Source organism: Sapajus apella, unplaced genomic scaffold (genome assembly GCF_009761245.1).
Source record: "Sapajus apella isolate SASKATOON/1434 unplaced genomic scaffold, GSC_monkey_1.0 scaffold16, whole genome shotgun sequence".
NCBI classification, from domain to species: Eukaryota; Metazoa; Chordata; class Mammalia; order Primates; family Cebidae; genus Sapajus; species Sapajus apella.
Window position 1 is genome coordinate 17673778 of NW_022436956.1, and position 20493 is coordinate 17694270.

At 53.2% G+C, this 20493-nt stretch overlaps 1 protein-coding gene across 1 annotated transcript in view; it reads left to right on the plus strand.

The window, feature by feature from the left end:
- Window positions 1-20493, plus strand: part of DSCAML1 (DS cell adhesion molecule like 1) — a 363815-nt gene that overhangs the window by 255680 nt on the left and 87642 nt on the right. Inside the window, 5 exon segments of the mRNA XM_032285387.1 lie at window positions 3771-3917; window positions 11256-11534; window positions 14836-15111; window positions 17638-17934; window positions 19557-19829. Coding sequence (XP_032141278.1) covers window positions 3771-3917; window positions 11256-11534; window positions 14836-15111; window positions 17638-17934; window positions 19557-19829 — 1272 coding nt within the window.

Consider the following 20493-nt stretch of genomic DNA (forward strand, 5'->3'; position numbering starts at 1 on the left):
CCTCTTGCTCCCTCCTTCCCCAGCAGGGCCCACCATCCAGTGCTCATCAAACATACAGAACTGATGTTGCACAAGGCCCCCCCGAGGGGACGAACATCACACCCCTGATTTCTCCTTCCCCTCTCGCGCTGTGCGTCCCCCTGGCTGCAGCCTGCCTTTGTTTCAAGAGGAGCAAAACACTGTGTCTGAAAACGTTACTGCAATTAAATATGCACAAGAAGGGGGGGAGGGAGGGGAAAATGAGGACAATGAAGGATGTGAAACATCAGATGCAGCAGCTGCTGGTTGCTATAGAAACCCTAGCTCCCCACCACCATCAAGGCAGCATCAGCCCCCCACCCTCCACCCCCCACCCCTGCTTTAAAATCCTCGTAGGGCCAAGTGCTCTGTTTGTCCTGAAGTGGTGGGAGATGAAAGATCACAGGGTCCTAGCCGTCCAGGTCTGGAGCACCTGTCGTCTGTGAACGTTGACTTCTGTGTCTTTCCTGTTTTTCCTCACCCCACCGCCGCCACCACCAGCACCACCACCACCACCTCCCGACACTGGTACTTCTGATTGGCAGCAACACCCTCCAGTCGTTCTCATTCCAGCCCCAGTTACATAATAAATTACAGGAGAGCTTCCGCATTTGACTTTGGGATGTCACAACATGGAGACAAAACGGCACATGCAGAGTCCATTGGGGAGTCGGCTTTCTCTGCGCTTCCTCGCTTCCTCTCTGACAGCCACCTGCAGGGCTTGACGCCCTCCGCCTTCCTTCTCATCCTCACCCACTGCCCTGAGCGGGGGTCTGCCTAGCCGCGGGGTCTGCACGTCTGTAGTCTGTGTGCTGGAGCGGGGCAGAGCAGGGTGTCCACAAGCTCCAGGTTCCAGAAGATGGGCAGGCTGCCAGATGGCCGAGTGCTCATCTGGCAGGATCCCCAACAAGATGTAGCTCAACAAGGATCGGTGGGAAGTCCCAGGCTCTGGCCCATATAACCACTGTCCAAGGACACAGAGAGAGAAAGTGGCATAGCCGTGGCTGACAGAGACAGGGCCAGGGTCTTTAGTTGACTGCAAGGAGAGTAGTATAATGGGGCTGCCTCCCTCCTCCCGCCATCCCCGTGACAAGGGGATGCAGCCTGGCGCTGGGCGTTGGTAGTCTTGTTCTGCTCTACCCTGATGGGCTAAGTCTGATCTTAGGAGCCCACAAAGTGGGGCGGAGTGTCTGGCATGTGGCAGGTCCAGTCCTACACAGAAATGTGTGGGAGGGAGGAAGGGAGGAAAGAGGGGCAATTGGAATTGTAGATAAACCAAAGTTCACTGAGAAGCGAGACCAGATTGATGAAGTTATTTGAAACTATATTAAATAAATAATTATTAAAACATAAAATCCCCATCATCCCAGCACTTTGGAGAGCCAAGGCAGAAGGATCCCTTGCTTCCAGGAGTTTGAGACCAACCTGGGCAGCATAGTGAGACCTCATCTCTACAAAAAAAATTTTTTTATTAGCCAGGCACGGTATGCCTGCCTGGGGTCCCAGCTACTAGGGAGGCTGAGGTGGGAGGGTCGCTTGAGCCCAGGATGTCAAGCTGCAATGAGCTGTGATCACACCACTGCACTCAGGCTGGGAAACAGAGCAGTACCCTGTCTCAAAAAAAATATAAAATGAAAATAAAATCCTAAGCCTGTTAAGCCTAAAGAAAATTCAAAGGGCATCACAGCTGCCTTCCAGCATGTGAGGGAGTATGTCAGGAACACGGGTTTCGGCTAGTTCTGTGGGGTGAGTCAAAGCAGGACCCAGGGAGGGAGCGCCAAGGAGATCAGTGGTCACCAAGGAAGACTGCTCCAAAAGTCATCTTTACAATGGGCTGCAAAGGGAGGGAGGGAGCTCCCCAGCCCCAGAGATATTCAGATGAAGGCTGGAGAATGTTTGTGAAAGATATCGTCACACATTCAGCTTTTCAGCCCTGCAGTTCTACAGCCTCCAGTGTCAGAGGTGTCCTTCAGTGAGGTCTCCACCCCTGGGTGCTGAGAATCTTGGACTTGTGCTTGGGATGGTGGAGGGGGTGGGTGGGATACCACAGAATATTCCTCACAGGAGCAGAGCTCTCATCTTGGCAGAGGAAGGTCAGCTCCCAGGTAGGAGGAAGCAGACCTCTAAATCATAGCGTTAGAAGGGCATGGGGCTGCCCAAAATGTTTCCGTCTGCCAGCCTGACATATGGTGCTATCAGGTCGTTCCCGTGGGTTCAGCATGACCCTCTCCCCTGCGGCTCTGAAGTCACTATCACTATCCTGATCCCAAGGCCCTTTCCAATGGAAATGGCAGCCTGGGCCCTCTGGGTCTGCCTGGGAAACCCCCAAAGCAGAGGCAGAGGACCCCAGAGTTCGCTTCTCCATCTCAGTCTGGCCTCAGTGGGAGGACACAGTCATGACCTTAGGCAGTCCAGTGCTAACCCCTCCCCAGCCCTCAAGTCCAGTTTTCTCCTTTTAATCAGCCTTTATCGGCTCAAGGTCAAGGTGAGCCTTAGGACCTTTGACAAGGAAATTCCCTTGCCCTCTGGGATGGGAGGGGGTCTTGTGTCACAGTCTACAAAGTGGGCACACTGCCGCCTGTGTCTTCTGCTCCCCTGCCAGGTCCCGACAATGGGGGAGGAGATGGCTATGGCAGTGGCAGGAGGCAGAGAGCATAGTGCCTGTCCCCTTCTCTGCCTTGCACACAATGGGTGTTCGAGAACTGTTTGAATGATTATTGTGTATCTTGTGTCTCTGCCCCTCCTTGTCCCCATCCTAGTATAGCTTTGCTTCAATAATTGTTGAGTGATTAAATGATTTAAATTGAGAGAAGAGGCTTGAGGCTTATGTTTAGTTCCATGCAGAGGAAGGACTGGGAGTCAGAAGTTCCAGTCCACTTCCTGGCTGTGTGACCTGGGCCAGTCACTTTACTACAAGCCTCAGTTTCCTTCTTTGTAAAATGGAGTTAGCTCCTCAAACAGTGGTAAAAGCCAACGAGCAAGGAATATGAATGAGCTTTGCAAACTCTTTCAAAGAGGTAGGAAAGACGAGAACTAATATTTACTTAGTGACTACTTATTCTGTACCAGCCACTTTATTCTTCTTTTTGTTTTTACTTTTTTTAGAGACAAGAGTCTCACTATGTCACCCAGGCTGGAATACGGTGGCGTGATCACGGCTCACTGAAGCCTTGACCTTTTGGGCTCAAGCAGTCCTCCTGCCTTGGCCTCCCAAGTATCTGGGACTACAGGCGTGTGCTACCAAACCCAGCTAATTGTTTAATTTTTTTGTAGAGACAGTGTCTCACTGTATTGCCCAGGCTAGTCTTAAACTCCTGGACTCAAGTGATCCTCCTGCCTCAGCCTCCCAAAGCATTGGGATTACAGATGCAAGCCACTGCACCTGGCCCCATTTTATAAATCTGTATATCCACATCATTATTTGTACTGGCTTCCCTGGAAGCCCAGAGACTTGCCAGAGCTATTTAGTCAGCTATTGTACAGATAAGGCTCAGAGTGGTTAAGTAACTTTCCCAAGGTCACACAGCCCATAAGTAGAAGAGCCAGATCAGGACACAGATCTCAGTCTGACTCTAAAGCCCAACTTCTTTTTGTTAAACTCTGGAGCATCTGTACTGAAAGGAACAATTACTATAATTTCTGTTTGTCATCTTGTTTGTGTGTGAAAATCCTTATTTGTCAGATACGCTACCCTGCCTCTGAGGCTGCACCAGACAGTAGAGTAACGAACTATGTCCTGATTGTGTCTCCAGAAAACAGGTTTTTTATTACCTACCACGGCGGGCTGTACATATCTGACGTACAGAAGGAGGACGCCCTCTCTACCTATCGCTGCATCACCAAGCACAAGTACAGCGGGGAGACTCGGCAGAGCAATGGGGCACGCCTCTCTGTGACAGGTAGGGGAGAGGGCCTGGGAAGAATGGGGCAGGCTGGGGAGGGAGGACACCAGGCCATCCCTGGAACTTGACATGTCCCACTACAGATGAAGGAGACCCCTGTGTACTCAGGGAAATCAGAGAAAGAGATTAAAGAAAACAGGTACCAAAACCACCGAGGAAGACCCCTTTGCTATGTTTTCATTTTCAAATAATGAGGGTTATGAGACCCACCCTCTTTTTCCTTTTTTGCTTTCCCTGACAGGAAGCTCATAGATAAAATCTGATACTCATAGTAACAATTAGTGTCGACTTGGGGGGGAGAGGCGGTTTGCATTTCCTTGCTTCTAAGTGTTTTTGAGGATTTTTTTTTTTTTTTTTGAGATGGAGTTTCTCTCTTGTTGCCCAAGTTGAAGTGCAATGGTGTGATCTTAGCGCAGTGCAACCTCTGCCTCCTGGGTTCAAGTGATTCTCCTGCCTCAGCATTCTGAGTTGCTGGGATTACAGGCATGTGCCACCATTCCTGATTTTTATGTTTTTTAGTAGAGACAGCATTTCACCATGTTGGCCAGGCCGATCTCAAACTCCTAATTTCAGGTGGTCCACCCGCCTCGGCCTCCCAAGGTGCTGGGATTACAGGCGTGAGCCACCATGCCCAGCTTGAGGACTCCATCTTGTCCATGAGTACATGTGTATCTTTTGTTGTAGGCCACCTTATAAAGTTTGAAAGCAAGCAGAACATAATTTATAAACGAAGGATTCTTGTTCTGGGGTGATTATAGCTTCTCGGGAGGGATGGAAGCCGGTATTTATTGAATCCCCGTGTGTATCTGGGATGCCCTCGTTTGCTTTCTGTCAGATACTGTCATAGCCCTGTGAGGTGTGTGCTGTTCCCCCTGTTTTTACAGGCAAGAAAACTAAATCTTAGGGGAGCCCAGTGACTTACCAGAGCCGTTTAACCAGTGAGAGGCACAGCCAGAATTCAAACTCTAGGCCCCTGGCCTCGGGGTCCTTCCAGCTACAGGACCCCATAGAAGGGACCAGTTGAATGCCCACATCCATGCTGCAGGCACAGAGAGGCGCTCCTCAAGGAAGGCTTTCTGAACAGCGGTTTCCAAACTCTTTGACCGTAATGCTGAGACAGATGTTCTTATTGGAGCCTGCGTGATGCGCGCTGGCATTTTCTACCACGCTTATGGCAAGGCGCTATGAAATTTTCTTTCTTTCTGTTTTTTGTTTTGTTTTTTTTTTTTAAGATGGAGTCTCGCTCTGTTGCCCAGGCTGAAGTGCAATGGTGCAATCTTGGCTCACTGTAACTGCTGCCTCCTGGGTTCGGATGATTCTCCTGTCTCAGCCTCCCAAGTAGCTGGGACTACAGGCATGTGCCACCACGCCAGGCTAATTTCGTAGAGACAGGGGTTTCGCCACGTTGGTCAGGCTAGTCTTGAACTCCTGACCTCGTGATCCACCCCCCTCGGCCTCCCAAAGTGCTGGGATTACAGGCATGAGCAACCGTGCCCGGCCTGAAATTTTCTACTCTATTCTATCTTATTCTGATTTCTATAAATGCTGGCCACTACCCTCCAAATGGACTTCAAAACCTCCTAACAGTTTGTGGGTTGTGAGTCGAAAATCTCTGTCTTGAGATTGGAGTTTTTGGAATGAGGATGAACACTAAGTCAGAACACCTGGCTTTTGGGATTAGGCTCATGAAGTCACGCAGCCTCTCCAGGCCTCTGGAAAAGGAGCCAGACTAGGTGGCTGCTCTGACTCTATCTGCCTCTGGCGCTCAGAGCTCTGGCCTGAGTTTGGTGGTTGTTGATGAGCTCTGCCCTGACCCACAGATGACTCTCTCCAGGACCCCTCCCACTTGTCTATCACACGTGGGGCAAGGCCAGGAGATCAGGAGTTGGGAGGGCAACAACCAGGCTGCTGATTCACCCCTGTGTCTTCAACACCTGGCCCTGTGCCTAACACAGAGTAGGTGCCAAGTAAATATTTATGGCATTAATCAATGCCAAGGGAAACTGTGCTGTCATATGGGTAGGGGACAGGGCTGCTCCATGCTGCCCCATCTTTGTGGCTTGACTTTGAAATCCGAAGCCCAGTTTCCAAAGGGCTTGCCTCAAAATTACAGGGACTTGTTTGTATGGTGTTTTGCATCTCATTTGCATGTTTTTTCTGCGATGTAGGAAAGGCACAGAAATTCCCCTCCTGCAGGCCTGCTCCCTTCCCCTCCGTGAATATCTGGCCCCTTCATCCTCTACTCTCCTGGTTGGACCTCTAGCTTTTGGGGGCACTAGGCAGGAGTCCCTCAAAAGGAGACATTCTCTGAACTGGCGGCCATGCCAGCCCTTCTTCCCCTCCTCTTTCACCACCAGCTTTCAGGAGAAGGGGCGAGGGGGAGGATACTCACAGATAAAGCCCAAACAGAAAAGCGGGCATGAAGATGGGACGGTACTCAGACAGACAAGAGAGTCCTCGGCACAGAGAGGGATCGGCATAGTGCAGGGGAAAGGCAGAATGGAGAGATATGCACAGAGGCAAAGGAAGGGAGAGAGGGGGTCTATGGGGAGGGGGCCCGTGCAGTGACGCGGACCCTGATGTGATGGGATGTGACAAGACGATCTGCAAGCTGCTTGTCTAGGCAAAAACGCAACTGATACTGGAGCAAGCAATGCACGGCTGGGGGGGGCAGTGGCACTGGGGAGCCCAGAGCCTGCCTCGGGCTCACCCACCCCTCCCCAATGCATTTCCAATCCACTCCTCAGAACTGAGGGTGGGGATCAGTCCTCCGAGAGAGGCAGGACACGAGTGTCAGCTGAGATGTTTCAGTCTCTAGAGGCCAGGGCCCCGAGAGCTCCTGGGGCTTGTTGCAGGTGAGAACGGTCAGTTCATGAGAACAAGAACCACATGTGTGGTCTCTTCAGCACTCAGTGCTAAAGTTGCTGGGGGTGGGGAGAGATAACGAGGTGAGTTATTAAGACGGCAGTTATGAATTAGGCAAAAGTTTCCATCTCTGCCTCAACACTCACTAGTTTTGCAGCCTGGCATAAAACTATGTTCCAAACCTCACCTTCCTCATCTGGAAAATGGGAGTAACGAAACATAATCCCACTGAGTTGTGGTGAGAATGAAATAGAATATCGCCTATTAAGAAAGGCCAGCCGTGGTGATCCCAGCCTGCAAGTCCAGCAATTTGGGAAGCCAAAGCAGGTGGATCACTTGAGGCTAGGAGTTCAAGACCAGACTTGCCAACATGGCAAAACCCCGTCTTCACTAAAAATACAAACATTAGCCAGGCATGATGGCACACACCTGTAATCCCAGCTACTTGGGAGGTGGAGGCGAAGAATCACTTGAACCCAGGTGGCAGAGGTTGCAGGGAGCCAAGATCAGGCCACTGCACTCTAGCCTGGGTGACAGAGTGAGACTCTGTCTCAAATAAATAAATAATATATAAAGCACGCCTATAAAAAGCATAGCGAGTGCCTGACAGGCAGAAGCACGGGACAGGCGTAGCTGCTACTGTTATTGTCAGTGATTGTTGTTCTGTTGTTGCTACATTGTTATTCCTACTACATTCCCAAGGCTGGGGGGTAGGGAAGGAGCGCAACTTTCATTTTTCTGTATTTTCTAAGTTGCTGAGGCAGTTGCAAGAATAGTCTGCGCCTCCACAAAATACAACCTAATCATAATCATTCTGTACCTCTAGGTGCTTTTTTAGAGCTTACCAAGTGCTTTCAGGTGTATTAACTCACTTTGTCCCCACAACAACTCAGTGGAATGAGCACTGTCATCTGCAGTTATAAAAGAGGAAACCAGTGGCCAGAGAGGCTGAGGGACTGGGATCAGATCCCCCAGCTCACGAAGGACAGAGCCAGGTGCTGAAGCCATGCTCCTGGCGGCGCCCTAACCACCTAAACACCACAGCAGTGCTGTTCAGCTGGCTATGAGGGGTCCCAGCAGCCTCCCCAGGGCAGCTCAGGCCCCCAGCCAGCCAGCCCAGCTCCAGTACACCCCCAGCAGTTTCTCAAGCCGGACCATCTGTCTCCCCCAGCCCTGCTTCAGTGCCAGCAGCGCCCGGTCCCCCCGGGGCTGTCGCCGTATACACGCCGCAGCATTTTACTTCTGCTCTGGAGTAATGAAAGAGGTTTCTTTCCCTCAGAATTTAATTTCATGCCTGAGCCTCGGTGATTAATTCCCTCCCCCCGCCCCTTTCTCCACCGCCCTGATGGCCCCTCCGCTTGTAAATTCTGCGGTGTGCCACGGAATTTGTGTATTTTGCATCAATTAAGTGTCACATTGAGTAATTCTTCCCTGGCACCGGGTTTGTTTATCCCAGCCATTCCCACTGGGTTGGGGGTGGGGGAAGAGGCCGCAGAATCTGGCAGGCAGGGCGCACGGGCTCTAGAAAGTAATTGTCCCACATATCTGCAAGTGGATTGAGCATCTAAAGCGCTTCTGCACACCTATACCATTGGTTGCCTGCAATGGCCTTGTGAGGTCTGGAGGCGATGTTATCACCTCTACCGTGCAGGTGGGGAAACTCAGGCTCTAAGAGATCACAAAACTTGCCCAAGGTCGCAGGGTCACAGGGATTCCCAGTAACCCAGGCAGAACTTGCCCCTGGAGACCCTGATTCCCAGCCCGGGCTCCTTCTCTAGCCCACAGGCAGCCCCTGACAAGCACTGGTAGGTGGGAAGAGAGAGAGATTCTTCCCCCTAGATAGGAGAATTCTCACCCCAGCCCCTCTCTGGGGTAATTGCTGAGGGCAGAGGAAAGCTCGCATTAGTGAAGGGACCACCATCTACTCCTAAGCAAAATTTAGGATTTTAGATTATTCCATCTCAGATGCCATTTACCAAACAAGGGTGGGGAGTCCTGGCTTCTGATCTGGCTGGTCCCTGTACATCTCTGGTCTCAGCATCCTCATCTCTTCCTGCCTCAAGCTCCCTAAGCCAGCTCTATAATTCCACAAGTCTATATAGTTCTGCAATGTAGATTTCCATCCAGAAAAATCAGACCACTGGCCTGCCCATGCCTGCATGCCCCATTCATCCTCCCTAGACATTATGGTTCAGCAGCCTGGGGAGATACAGCCGTGGTTTAACACTGCCTTGAGGAGTTCAGGTTCTTCTGGCTGCTGACTGCTCTTGGAAGGGGCAGTGCTGATGGGGGCTGCCTCTGGAGAGGCAGGTAGGGTGGCAGAGGGCAGGAGGGTCGGGGGATAGGGAGACTCCTTTCATGACAAGCTCTTCTATACTTTCTGAAGTTTTGCCAAGTGCATATATCTATTTTATCTGTTAAAACACTTTTAGCTGGGTGCGGTGGCTCACACCTATAATCCCAGGACTTTGGGAGGTTGAGGGGGGCAGATCACAGGGTCAAGAGATCGAGACCATTCCTGGTCAACATGGTGAAACCCCATCTCTACTAAAAATACAAAAATTAGCTGGACATGGTGGCACGCGACTGTAGTCCCAGCTACTCAGGAGGCTGAGGCAGGAGAATTGCTTGAACCCAGGGGGCAGCAGTTGCAGTGAGCCGAGATCCTCCCACTGCACTCCAGCCTGGGCAACAAAAGCAAAACTCCATCTAAAAAAAATAATAAAATAAAGCTTTTATTATTACTACTACTATTATTACCACTATTTTTGAGACAAGATCTTGCTCTGTTGCTCAGGATGGAGTACCGTAGCACAATCACGATGTCACAGCTCCCTGCAGCCTCACATCTCCGGCTCAGCTGATCCACCCACCTCAGCCGCCTGAGGCGCTGGGACCACAGGCTTGTGCCACCACATCTGGCTAGTCCTGTTTGTTTGTTTGCTTGCCTTTTGGTAAAGTTGGGATCTCACTACGTGGCTCAGGCTGGTCTCCAACTCCTGGGCTCAAGGGATCCTCCCACCTCAGCCTCCCAAAGTGCTGGGATTACAGGCATGAGCTACCATGCCTGACCTATTAAAAAACATTTCTTTTAAAATAAAGGGGAGTTAAGAAAAATAGGTGGGAGTCATTGAGGGTGGCCTGGGGGAGGCATCCAGAAGAGGTGACATTTAAGCTGGTTTGTGAGAGATGAGTAGGGGCTGCCAGGTAGGACAGGCTGGCCAGGCATCCAGGTGACCCAGGTGACCCAGCACACCACTGGAGGGTTCCATGGAGATGGGGGCCAGTGTAGGCAGGCCAGGCCCAGACTCATCGGGCCAGATCATAGACGGTTTCGGCATTCAGGACAAGCAGTGGAGGTGTGCTATGTAGGTGAGGGGGATCCTGGTGAGGTTTAAAACAGGAGGAGGTCTTCCACGGGCAGAAGACCTAGGGAGGCCTTGGAGGGTGGGAACTAGCCCAAGAGGGCAGATGGGGCACCACTCAGAAATGGCCTGGGCATTGCACACAGAATTCTGCCTACAGGGGCCATGGTTTTCTGTGGCTTCGGGCCGCAGGTCTCACAGTTGCTGGTCTCTCTTGGTTTCAGAATGCAAAATAGAGGATTGTTGAGGGTGACCAGTGGGGCTTCTGCATCCTTCAGGCTGTGGTGGAAATGCACTGGTCATTTCCGAGTCTGTCTAGAGTTCAGGCAGAAGACAGAGCAGGAACAGATAGATCGTCCTCCCATTTCCCAGTAGGCCCAGAGAGATACCATAAATTGCAAACTTGAGACATCATGACATGTACCACTTTAGAGCCTGGGCCAGAATCTAGGGACACAGCTGGGCATGGCTCACACCTGTAATCCTAGCACTTTGGGAAGCCAAGGCATGTGGATCACCTAAGGTCAGGAGTTCGAGACCAGCCTGGCCAACATGGTGAAATCTTGTCTCTACTAAAAGTACAAAAATTAGCTGGGTGTGGTGGTGTATGCCTGTAGGCCCAGCTACTTGGGAGGCTGAGGCAGGAGAAATCACTTGAACCTGGGAGGTAGAGGTTGCAGTGAGATCACACCACAGCCCTCCAGCCCGGGTCATCAAGACTCCATCCTGAAAAAAGAATCCAGGGACTCTGCATGGGGAAGGAGTTCTCACACACACCCTCTCCCTCGCTGCACCGCTTGCTCTCTTCCCCCTTCTTCCATCTGTCTCTCTGTCTGTCACTCTAGCCCTGAACTCCATCATATTCTCTCCTCCTCCAAGCCCCTGCTGGGAATCTCAGTCGAGGTTGCCTGGGGCTCAGTCTGGTCTGAGCACAGAAGACAAAATGCACCCTCCCTGAAATGTTCCTCTGGAGCCGCCCTGGAAACTGCTCGCTATGGGTGCCAGTGGGCAGCAGGCTCCTGTCTGGGTGTTTGCCTTCCCTCCCCCAGCCCCGATGCATCCCACCCGGGGCTGGCCAGGGCTGCCGACCCTCTCTGCCTTCCAGACCCTGCTGAGTCGATCCCTACCATTCTGGACGGCTTCCACTCCCAGGAAGTGTGGGCCGGCCACACTGTGGAGCTGCCCTGCACCGCCTCGGGCTACCCTATCCCCTCCATCCGCTGGCTTAAGGATGGCCGGCCCCTCCCAGCTGACAGCCGCTGGACCAAGCGCATCACGGGGCTGACCATCAGCGACTTGCGGACCGAGGACAGCGGCACCTACATTTGTGAGGTCACCAACACCTTCGGCTCGGCAGAGGCCACAGGCACCCTCACAGTCATTGGTGAGTCAGGGAAGCTCTTTCTGCAGCCCCAGTAACCTATGAGAGCACCACAGGGGTTGGGGAAGGAGTGTGGGCGACAGCTGCACCTGTCTCTGACAGGCCCTGGGAATAACCCAGGCTGGCTGGGGAGGGCAGTCTCATGTCCTGGAAAAGCCCTTGGCTTGAAATCAAGAGGCCTGCCTTCTGGTTCTGGCATTGGCAGATAGTAACTGGACTTGGGCAAATCACATAATCACGACCATCAGCTCAGTGCCCTTCTATGTAAAATGGAAACGTGGTCCCAGCCTTCCTACCTCCCAGAGGTCATGAGGCTCCAATGGGATGAGGAGGGTGATAGTGACATGCTAGCCATGAGGGCAGAGCTTCTGGGCTTGTAGGAAGGCAAACACTGGCCGTAAACAAGCAAGTCATCTCTGCCAGGACCTTCCAGCTGGGCATCAACCCTGGTCCCTTCCTATTCCTCCTCCTGCTCCTTCTAGGGGTCCAAGGAGCTGGTGTGGAGAGCAGGCAGCCTTAGCAGACCCCCGCTGCTGAGGAGCCCCCCAGGCAGGCAGGGAGGGTAGAAGCAGATGGACGAATGCCCCAGAAAGCACTCTGGATGAGGATTTGTGAGACCCAGCTCACCCTTCCCCCAACCCCACCTCTGCCCACACTGTGTGACCCAGCCTCAGGGTCTCCATCTGTGAAATGAAGGGGTTCCTTCTAGCTCCGGCACCAAGCGTCTGACTCTCTGAGTTCCCTCCTTTCTAGGCTGTAGTGGGGCTGGGATCTGGATATCCTGGAGGAAATGCCATGCCTCATGGGAAAGGAATGAAGCTGTCATTCCTGACAGCATCTTGAGGGTCATTCAACATGGGCAGTGGAAAGATACTATCTGGAGGTGATGCCACCCCCCATCCTGAGAAAGGTGCACCCCTTTGACCGAGGGAGTTGACCAAAGAAGCTCTCCTCCCACCTCCCACCCACTATGAGCACAGGACAGCAGGCTGACCAGAGAACCACAGCACAGCCCACTCCTGGGCCTAGTGTCTGACTCCCCCAGCCCAGATAAGGGCTGAGTCTCCTTCCCAACAGCCAAGAGAGTTTTGAGAGTTGGAGTGTGTAGATCCACAGTGCCCGGAAGAGCGCCCCCACAACACAAACTCACTGTCAAGGTAGAACAGAAAGAGCCCCAAGGAATGCTCTGGGACGGCGGTGCACAGTACAAATGAGTAGGTGAAAATGCTGCAAGCCCCACTTCAAGGGCCTGGGAGTTCCTCTGGAACAAAGAAGCCCTGGACAGCAGAGCAGACGGAGGATTGGGATTGGTACCCGCTTCTTGCCCTAAGTACTATCTGAAAAAGTTTATTCCAATATTACCTTCACCTCCTTCCCACCCTCCTGTTCTACACACACACACACACACATACACACACACACACACACACGCTCTCTCTCTCTCTCTCTCTCTCTAAAAATAGGTCAGAAGGGCAACACACCCTCAAATCCTCGGAAAATTAGCAAACTTTTCTGTAGTAAATGCAGTATTCACGGCTCCTGCACCAGTGCATGCAGGCAAGCAGAGACACACACAGACACAGGCACACATGCTGAAAACATACCCGCTCACCTCCCCATGCACACATGCACGCATATATGGTGCCCGCATCCATGCACAGCTACACAATCCCTTCACAGCAACGTGCCCGTATCCAAGCACACTCACACATGTACCGCGAGTCACCACCTCCAGAGGTGTACACGCCCACACTGACGCTGAATGCGTCTTCTCTGATCCCTAGTCGCCTGCCCCTCCCCACAGCAGGGTTGTTTGGACCACCAAGATTCAAGGGGAATCAACATGACTTTTCTGCATCTTCCAGCCTCTCTACAGCCTTTCTCTGCCAGGTTCATGGAGAGAAATGCAATGCTTTCCATACCCCTCAACTCCTCCACGAAGGCCCCCACCCACCTGCGCCAAGCCCACGCAGAGGCAGTGAGGAGACAGTGGCTGGCAGAGCACCGGGAGCTCCACCTGGTGCCTGGGATGAGCAGGAGGCCACCTGCCTCAGTGTGCACTGACAGCTCCTGGACATCGGGGGGAGGCTCTGGGAAACAAGCAGGGAGGACCACGCATGCAGTCATGTCTGATTTGGCTGCAACTGGCCCACACGGGCTTGCAATCTTCCCCTCTCCTGCAGGCTTCCTCGCTTGGGATACCAAGCCACACAGGGAGCCTGAGCCCCCATACAGAACACCTAACCCATAGAGATCAAGGAGAGGTCACTCTGGAGCTTGTAAATGGCTTGCTAAGCCAGTTAGACCATCAATAATGACTCAGGTCTTGGTAGGCCGATGAAGCTGAGAGATCCCATCCTGCTCTCAAGTGGCCCACAGGCTAGAGAGAAAAAGAGACAGACACAGAAGAGGTGATGAAGAGACAGAGTGCTCATTGCGGTGTGAGCTATGCACAGGGAGGCTCAAGAAGGGATCCTTAGCCCAACCTGGAAAGGGGATTGGTGTCCGGGAAGGCTTCCTAGAAGAGGTAACACCATGTGAAGGATGAATAAGAATTAGGCAAAGAATGCTCTAGGTGAGGCCCTGGGCCCAGAAGAAGCACAGGGTATGCAGAAATCACAGGCAGCTTGCTGGTGTTCTAAAGACTGTATGGCTTTGGTGACAACGGAGCTCCTTTCGACCCCTAGATTCAGGTCCCTGGGGCCTTGAGGGCCTCAGACGCCATGCTGAATTGTTTAGAGTCATGGAATTTCTGAGCAGATGGAGGTCAGCTGGGGGAAGGCAGGGAGGTGTGCCGCGTGGATCCAGGTTGGGAGCTCTAGGCCTGCAGTGGGGCGGGGCAGGGGCGATGCCGAGCAGGGGGTCCACAGATCCATCTAGAGGAAATCAGGCCAGCAGCAATGGGTTATCTCTGTGGGTGTGGGAGACAGCCTGCTGGGCCAAGGGTGCCTCCCGAGTCTCTGGGGTGGATGGTGAAGAGGATGATAAGCCAGTCAAGTCTCCATCCTCCTCAAGAGCCAGAGGGAGCATCATACTCTCACCAGGCACAGGGACACACTTCAGGGGAGCACAGGCCATCAGGACAACAAGTACTGAGAGATCCCTCAGCCTGAGCCTGCCATTTAACAAACAGTAAACTAGGGCCTAGCGTGAGGAATTCCACAGTCCCCATCCACACAAGGGGTCTGGAGGCAGGACCCAGGCCTTTTGTGACTCCTGACTACCCCCAGCTGCACTCCACCCACAGTAAGCCCTTTTTCTCTTCTTTCCTCCCTCCCATTTCCCCTCATGTCTCCCGGCCCAGATCCCCTTCATGTGACCCTGACACCAAAGAAGCTGAAGACCGGCATCGGCAGCACGGTCATCCTCTCCTGTGCCCTGACGGGCTCCCCGGAGTTCACCATCCGCTGGTATCGAAACACGGAGCTGGTGCTGCCCGACGAGGCCATCTCCATCCGCGGGCTCAGCAACGAGACGCTGCTCATCACCTCGGCCCAGAAGAGCCATTCTGGGGCCTACCAGTGCTTTGCCACCCGCAAGGCCCAGACCGCCCAGGACTTTGCCATCATTGCACTCGAGGGTGAGCTGGGGCGCCAGGATAAGGGCAGGGGGCAGGTTCAGGGCTGCCAAGCTCATGCCCTCCCTCCTGCTGAGGTGGGAGCAGTGTCAGGAGGCATTAAACCAGCGCTCACTACACACCAGGCCAGTGCATCGTCTCATCCCAAGGGCCCTGTGTGGAGGCCTTTCTTTTATATTTAAATTTTCTTTTCTTTTTTGAGACAGGGTCCCACTCTCAGGTCTCTCAGGCTAGAGTACAGTGATGTGATCACAGCTCACTGCAGCCTCAACGTCCCTGGCTAAAGCAATCCTCCCACCTCAGCCTCCCAAGTAGCTGGGACTACAGGCAGGGAGCATCCTGCAGCATGCCAATATCCGAGGTTATTCTGTCCACCTGGCTAACTTTTTTTTTTTTTTTTTTTTTTTTTAGAGACAGTCTCACTATGTTGCTCAGGCTGGTCTTGAACTGGGGTGAAGCAATCCTCCCGCCTGGACTGAGACCTTATATTTTCCTAATGATGTTACCCATTTTGCCATTGAGGAAACTGTGGCTCTGGTCACTTTCCCAAGGCCACACAGCTCTGCTCAAAGGACAGAGCAGAGATTTGAGCTCAGGTCTCTTAACCATCATACCGTATTGTCTCTGCCCTCGGACATTTCTAGAACTTCAGTATTAGAGGAGTCTTCAGAGGCTGGAAGAGTGCCAGTAACCTCTGGACTTGCAATTTCTCCTCCTGCCTGAGACCTCTTCAAGACAGGCTGTCTCACCAGCATCCTGGCTTTTACATGTTTGTTTTTCTCTCCTCCTTTAAAGCTGCCACCACCCAGGGTTCCTCACCCAGCACCTCTGAGTATGGTTGTTCAGGTTGTTCACTGCACACATCGCCCAGCCAAGAGGGTAGGTGAGGACTGAAATCCAGCCTGCACCTCATTTGCCAAGCCATGAGCCCTGACACTGGGCTGCATCCACACAGAGGAGGCACCGCTTCCTCATTTGTACAGAGGTGTAGTGGGGGCTGGCAGAAACCCCATCCTCACCAACAAGTTGAATGCTCCCCCAGCTCCTCCTTCATTGCCGCCAAAACAAAACACAACGCAATTCTGTTCCTTCCAAGGATCTGTTGTGACAAAGATGCCAGCCAAGCCCAAGCAGGCCCCACAGGTACGGGATCGTCCCCAGGTCTCCCCGTCACAGCCTGTGGGTCCACACTCCTTGGAGGTGTGAGGCACCCAGGAACCTAAGCCCTCATTCCTCACCCTGACCAGGCAAACATTTGTCTTCCTTTTTGCTTCTTGTTTCTGTTTCTCAGAGACAGGGTCTCACTGCTCTGTTGCCCGGGCTGGAGTGCAGTGATGCAGTCATAGCTCACTGCAGCCTCAAACTCCTGAGCTCAAGCAGTCCTCCTGCCTCAGCCTCCTGAGTAGCCGGGACTACAGGCACATGCCACCACACCTGGCTATTTTTTTACCTTTTTTATAGAGACATGGTCTCTCTGCATTGCCCAGACTGGTCTCCAACTCCGGGGCTCAAGCGATCCTCCCATCGCAGCCTCCCAGAGTGCTGAGATCACAGGCGTGAGCAACTGTGCCCGGCCTACTTTTAAAATACTTAATGCCTGTTTTAATCCTTTATAACAATCCTGTGCAGAAGGATGGCCAGGGTTAATAATCACATTCCCGCGTTCCATGTGAGGAAGCCAGGGCACCGAGGTTAATTGTCTTGTCCAAGGTTATTCTGTTAGCCAAGACTTAAGCCCCGGCCAACATTCCTCACTGCCACTGCTTCTGTGCACTTTCAGCCTCAGACTTAAGGCCTTGTGCTAGGGGCGCTGTGGCACCGCCACCCTCTCCTGAGGTCCCATGCAGAGGAAACTGGAATCAGACTCCACAGGCCCAGGCGGTTCCATATGCAGTTCTAGGCAGTTAACTTCTGAGCTGGTGTCTCTATTTTTTATTTTTATTTATTTATTTTTTTGAGAAGGAGTCTCACTCTGTCACCCAGGCTGGAGTGCAGTGGCATGGTCTCAGCTCACTGCAGCCTCCTCCTCCAGGGTTCAAGTGATTCTCCCACCTCAGCCTCCTGAGTAGCTGGGACTACAGGCACACGCCACCATGTTGTGTCTTTATTAACAGAGGAAGAGTTGAGAGGAACTAACATTTATTAAGAACTTACAAAGTGCTGTGCGAAGCCTCTGAAATGCATTAATTCATTTCATCCTCAGAATATCCATGAGGTGGGTATAATCACAATCGCTTATATCCCCATCTTCCATCCATAAGAGATACAAGGCAGAGAGATTATGCAACTTACCCGAAGACCCAGAGCTAATAAGTGATTGAGGGAGGATGCAAACCCTACAGCCTGAATCCATGTCCAGCAGTAACTGGCACCTCTTGGGGCTGTGGAGAGCAGAGGAACTGATGTACATGAAAGTTCTTTTTCTTATTGTGATTGCTTTTTGCCTCCACCCCTGCTGAGGTGGGGTGGCTGGGGGGACGATCTCTTCGTGGCTCGCTGACACTGAAGGGGGCTCCTCACTTCCTGCAGATGGCACGCCCCGCATCGTCTCATCCTTCAGCGAGAAGGTGGTCAACCCCGGGGAGCAGTTCTCACTGATGTGTGCGGCCAAGGGTGCCCCGCCCCCCACAGTCACCTGGGCCCTGGACGACGAGCCCATCGTGCGGGATGGCAGCCACCGTACCAACCAGTACACCATGTCGGATGGCACCACCATCAGCCACATGAACGTCACAGGCCCCCAGATCCGTGATGGGGGTGTGTACCGGTGCACAGCGCGGAACTCGGTGGGCAGTGCTGAATATCAGGCGCGAATAAACGTAAGAGGTGCCTGTCTACATTTAAATATCAGAATAGGTTTTTGAGTTCCTTTGCCATCTCTGTGGTTACCATTATTCTTGTGCTGATTAGTACTGATTATTAATCGTCATTTTGATTTTAGTAGAGGTCTCTCTCCCCTCTCTCGTCCCCTTTCCCCGCCCTCCTCAAGTGCCATCATCCATTTTTGTGTGAGTGTGTGTGTCTGGTACAGTTCACCCTCATTCACCTCCCCATCCCCCATCCTCCTTCCTCCTTTCCAGAAATCCAACCTGTAGAGCCCTCCTCCTACCCTCTAGCCCATTCCCCCCCATCAAATCTCTCTGGGGCCCAAGTATGCTAAGCACCTGCTGGTATCTTCCAGCCCCACCAGGACCTTGTAAGGCCAACACAGGGAAGGGGCTGGGGGCCAGGCTTGGCCTTCCCACTGAGCCAGCCCCCAAAATGCTCCAGGAGGTGTAAGAAGCCAGGAGCCAGGGCATCATCTTCTGCAAGGCTCATGTCATCAAGAGTGAGAGGCTGAGGCGGGGTGGGGGTGTCCCAAGGCAGGCAGCCTCCAAGACTGGAGAAAAGAGGCCTCAAGGGCATTATCCCCACATCTCAGCTCTCCAAGTCACTGTGGTGAGAACACAGTCTCCTTTGAAGCTCTTTGTAGCCCCTGGGGTCTTCTGACTGGTCTTCATCTGATCCAAGGACAGAGGAGCGGGGGGACAGCAGAAGGGAAGGGGCTCTGATCCAGGGGCACTCCTGGCTACCATGGGGGCAGGAAAGGGAGCAAAGGTGGAGTTTTTGCTAAATTTGTCTGTGCCAGGCCTTGTTACCCCCCCCCCCCCGCAGAAGTGTGGGTTTCCCATTTGGCCACCCTTCTGCTCTCTCCTCTGAACTGCAAGGGGGACAGCAGGGCTCTGGAAGATTTCCCAGTCGGGCCCCTCAGGTTCTGGATGGGGACCTGAGGCCCAGAGAGTACCTTGTACCCTGTGGAGAACTGTCTTGCTTGGTAGCCTCTGAACCCCCCTTTCCAACTCCCAGATTGCCATCTGCCCAGCAGGCCCAGCCCAGGACACTGTCTATCCCCAGCCAGCACTATCAGAGGCCCTTCACAGCTCCTACAACACGCATTTACTTACTGAAGGAAAGTCATCAGCTCAGCTGGCGAAGGCCTTCCTGTCATCTTTAAGTAGTTAACTTAAAATCCTTTTGGGTACAAGATCAAAATAAGCAAGGAGAATGGAAACAACAAAATCTCCATCTTTCCACTTTAATCCTAAAATCTTAATCTCCCCGTAAATGAGTACTTGCCCTCCCAAATCCCAGTCACTTCTTGGTGGGGCTGCAGTCTGCTCCTATCCCGGCCCCACAAGGGGAATGGCTCTTGCCTCAGGCATGTATATACTGCATCTGTTTGCAATTATTTGAAGCTAATAACAGTGAGTCCTGGGCAACCCCCAATACCAGGCCCTGTCTGTAGCTTTGTGAAAACGTATCCCTGTGCCCCCACCCAACGTCCACTCCCTGAAAGTCTCAGGGGCCAAACGCCTGAGAAGAGGACCGCAGGGTGGTGCCCGGCTGTCCCTGGCTGACGGCAGCACATGCCCCTCCTCTCCTCCTCCTCTCTCCTGACCCCTGCCCAGGCCCCCCCAGCATCCGGGCCATGAGGAACATCACAGCAGTCGCCGGGCGGGACACCCTTATCAACTGCAGGGTCATCGGCTATCCCTACTACTCCATCAAGTGGTACAAGGACGCCCTGCTGCTGCCGGACAACCACCGCCAGGTGGTGTTTGAGAACGGGACCCTCAAGCTGACCGACGTGCAGAAGGGCATGGACGAGGGGGAGTACCTGTGCAGCGTCCTCATCCAGCCCCAGCTCTCCATCAGCCAGAGCGTCCACGTGGCCGTCAAAGGTAGGCCTCCCTCCCCAGCCAGGGCCCCGGTCCTCCTGGCCACCCAGGATGCATGGGCCCCTTCCCAGCTGGGGGTCAGGCAGCAGTAGGCAATCCTGAGTGAGCAGAAGGCTGAGCAAGAGAGGCCCCAGGTTGGCATTCATAAAAAAGGGAGCAGGGCAGAAGACTGTGGGTGAACACAGGCCTTGAGTTCCTCTACATCCGGCTTCCTCCTCCAGCTGCAGGACAAGACAGCACGCACTGCAGGTGCAGGAGGGGTCGGTTGCAGACAGAGGAGGCAGGCCGCCTCTGGGAGAGAGGCCAGGTCAGAGATGGGCTGCATGGGGCCTCTGCCATCAGGATGGAGTGCCCAGGTACTCGGCAGGGCCACACAAGAGACCAGCAACAGGAGGCCAGGCTGGAGGGAGCAGACTGGGAGCCCTGACTCCCTGTGGGACACACAGTGCCCAGCCCAGGCTGTGTCTACAGGACTGGGAACACCCTTCCACCTGCTAATACTGCTCGAGGCCTGGAAAGTGCCGCATGGTGCTTAAAGGCCTCCTCCCTGGCCGGGCGCGGTGACTCACACCTGTAATCCCAGCACTTTGGGAGGCCGAGTTGGGTAGATCACCTGAGGTCGGGAGTTGGATATCAGCCTGACCAACATGGAGAAACCCCGTCTCTA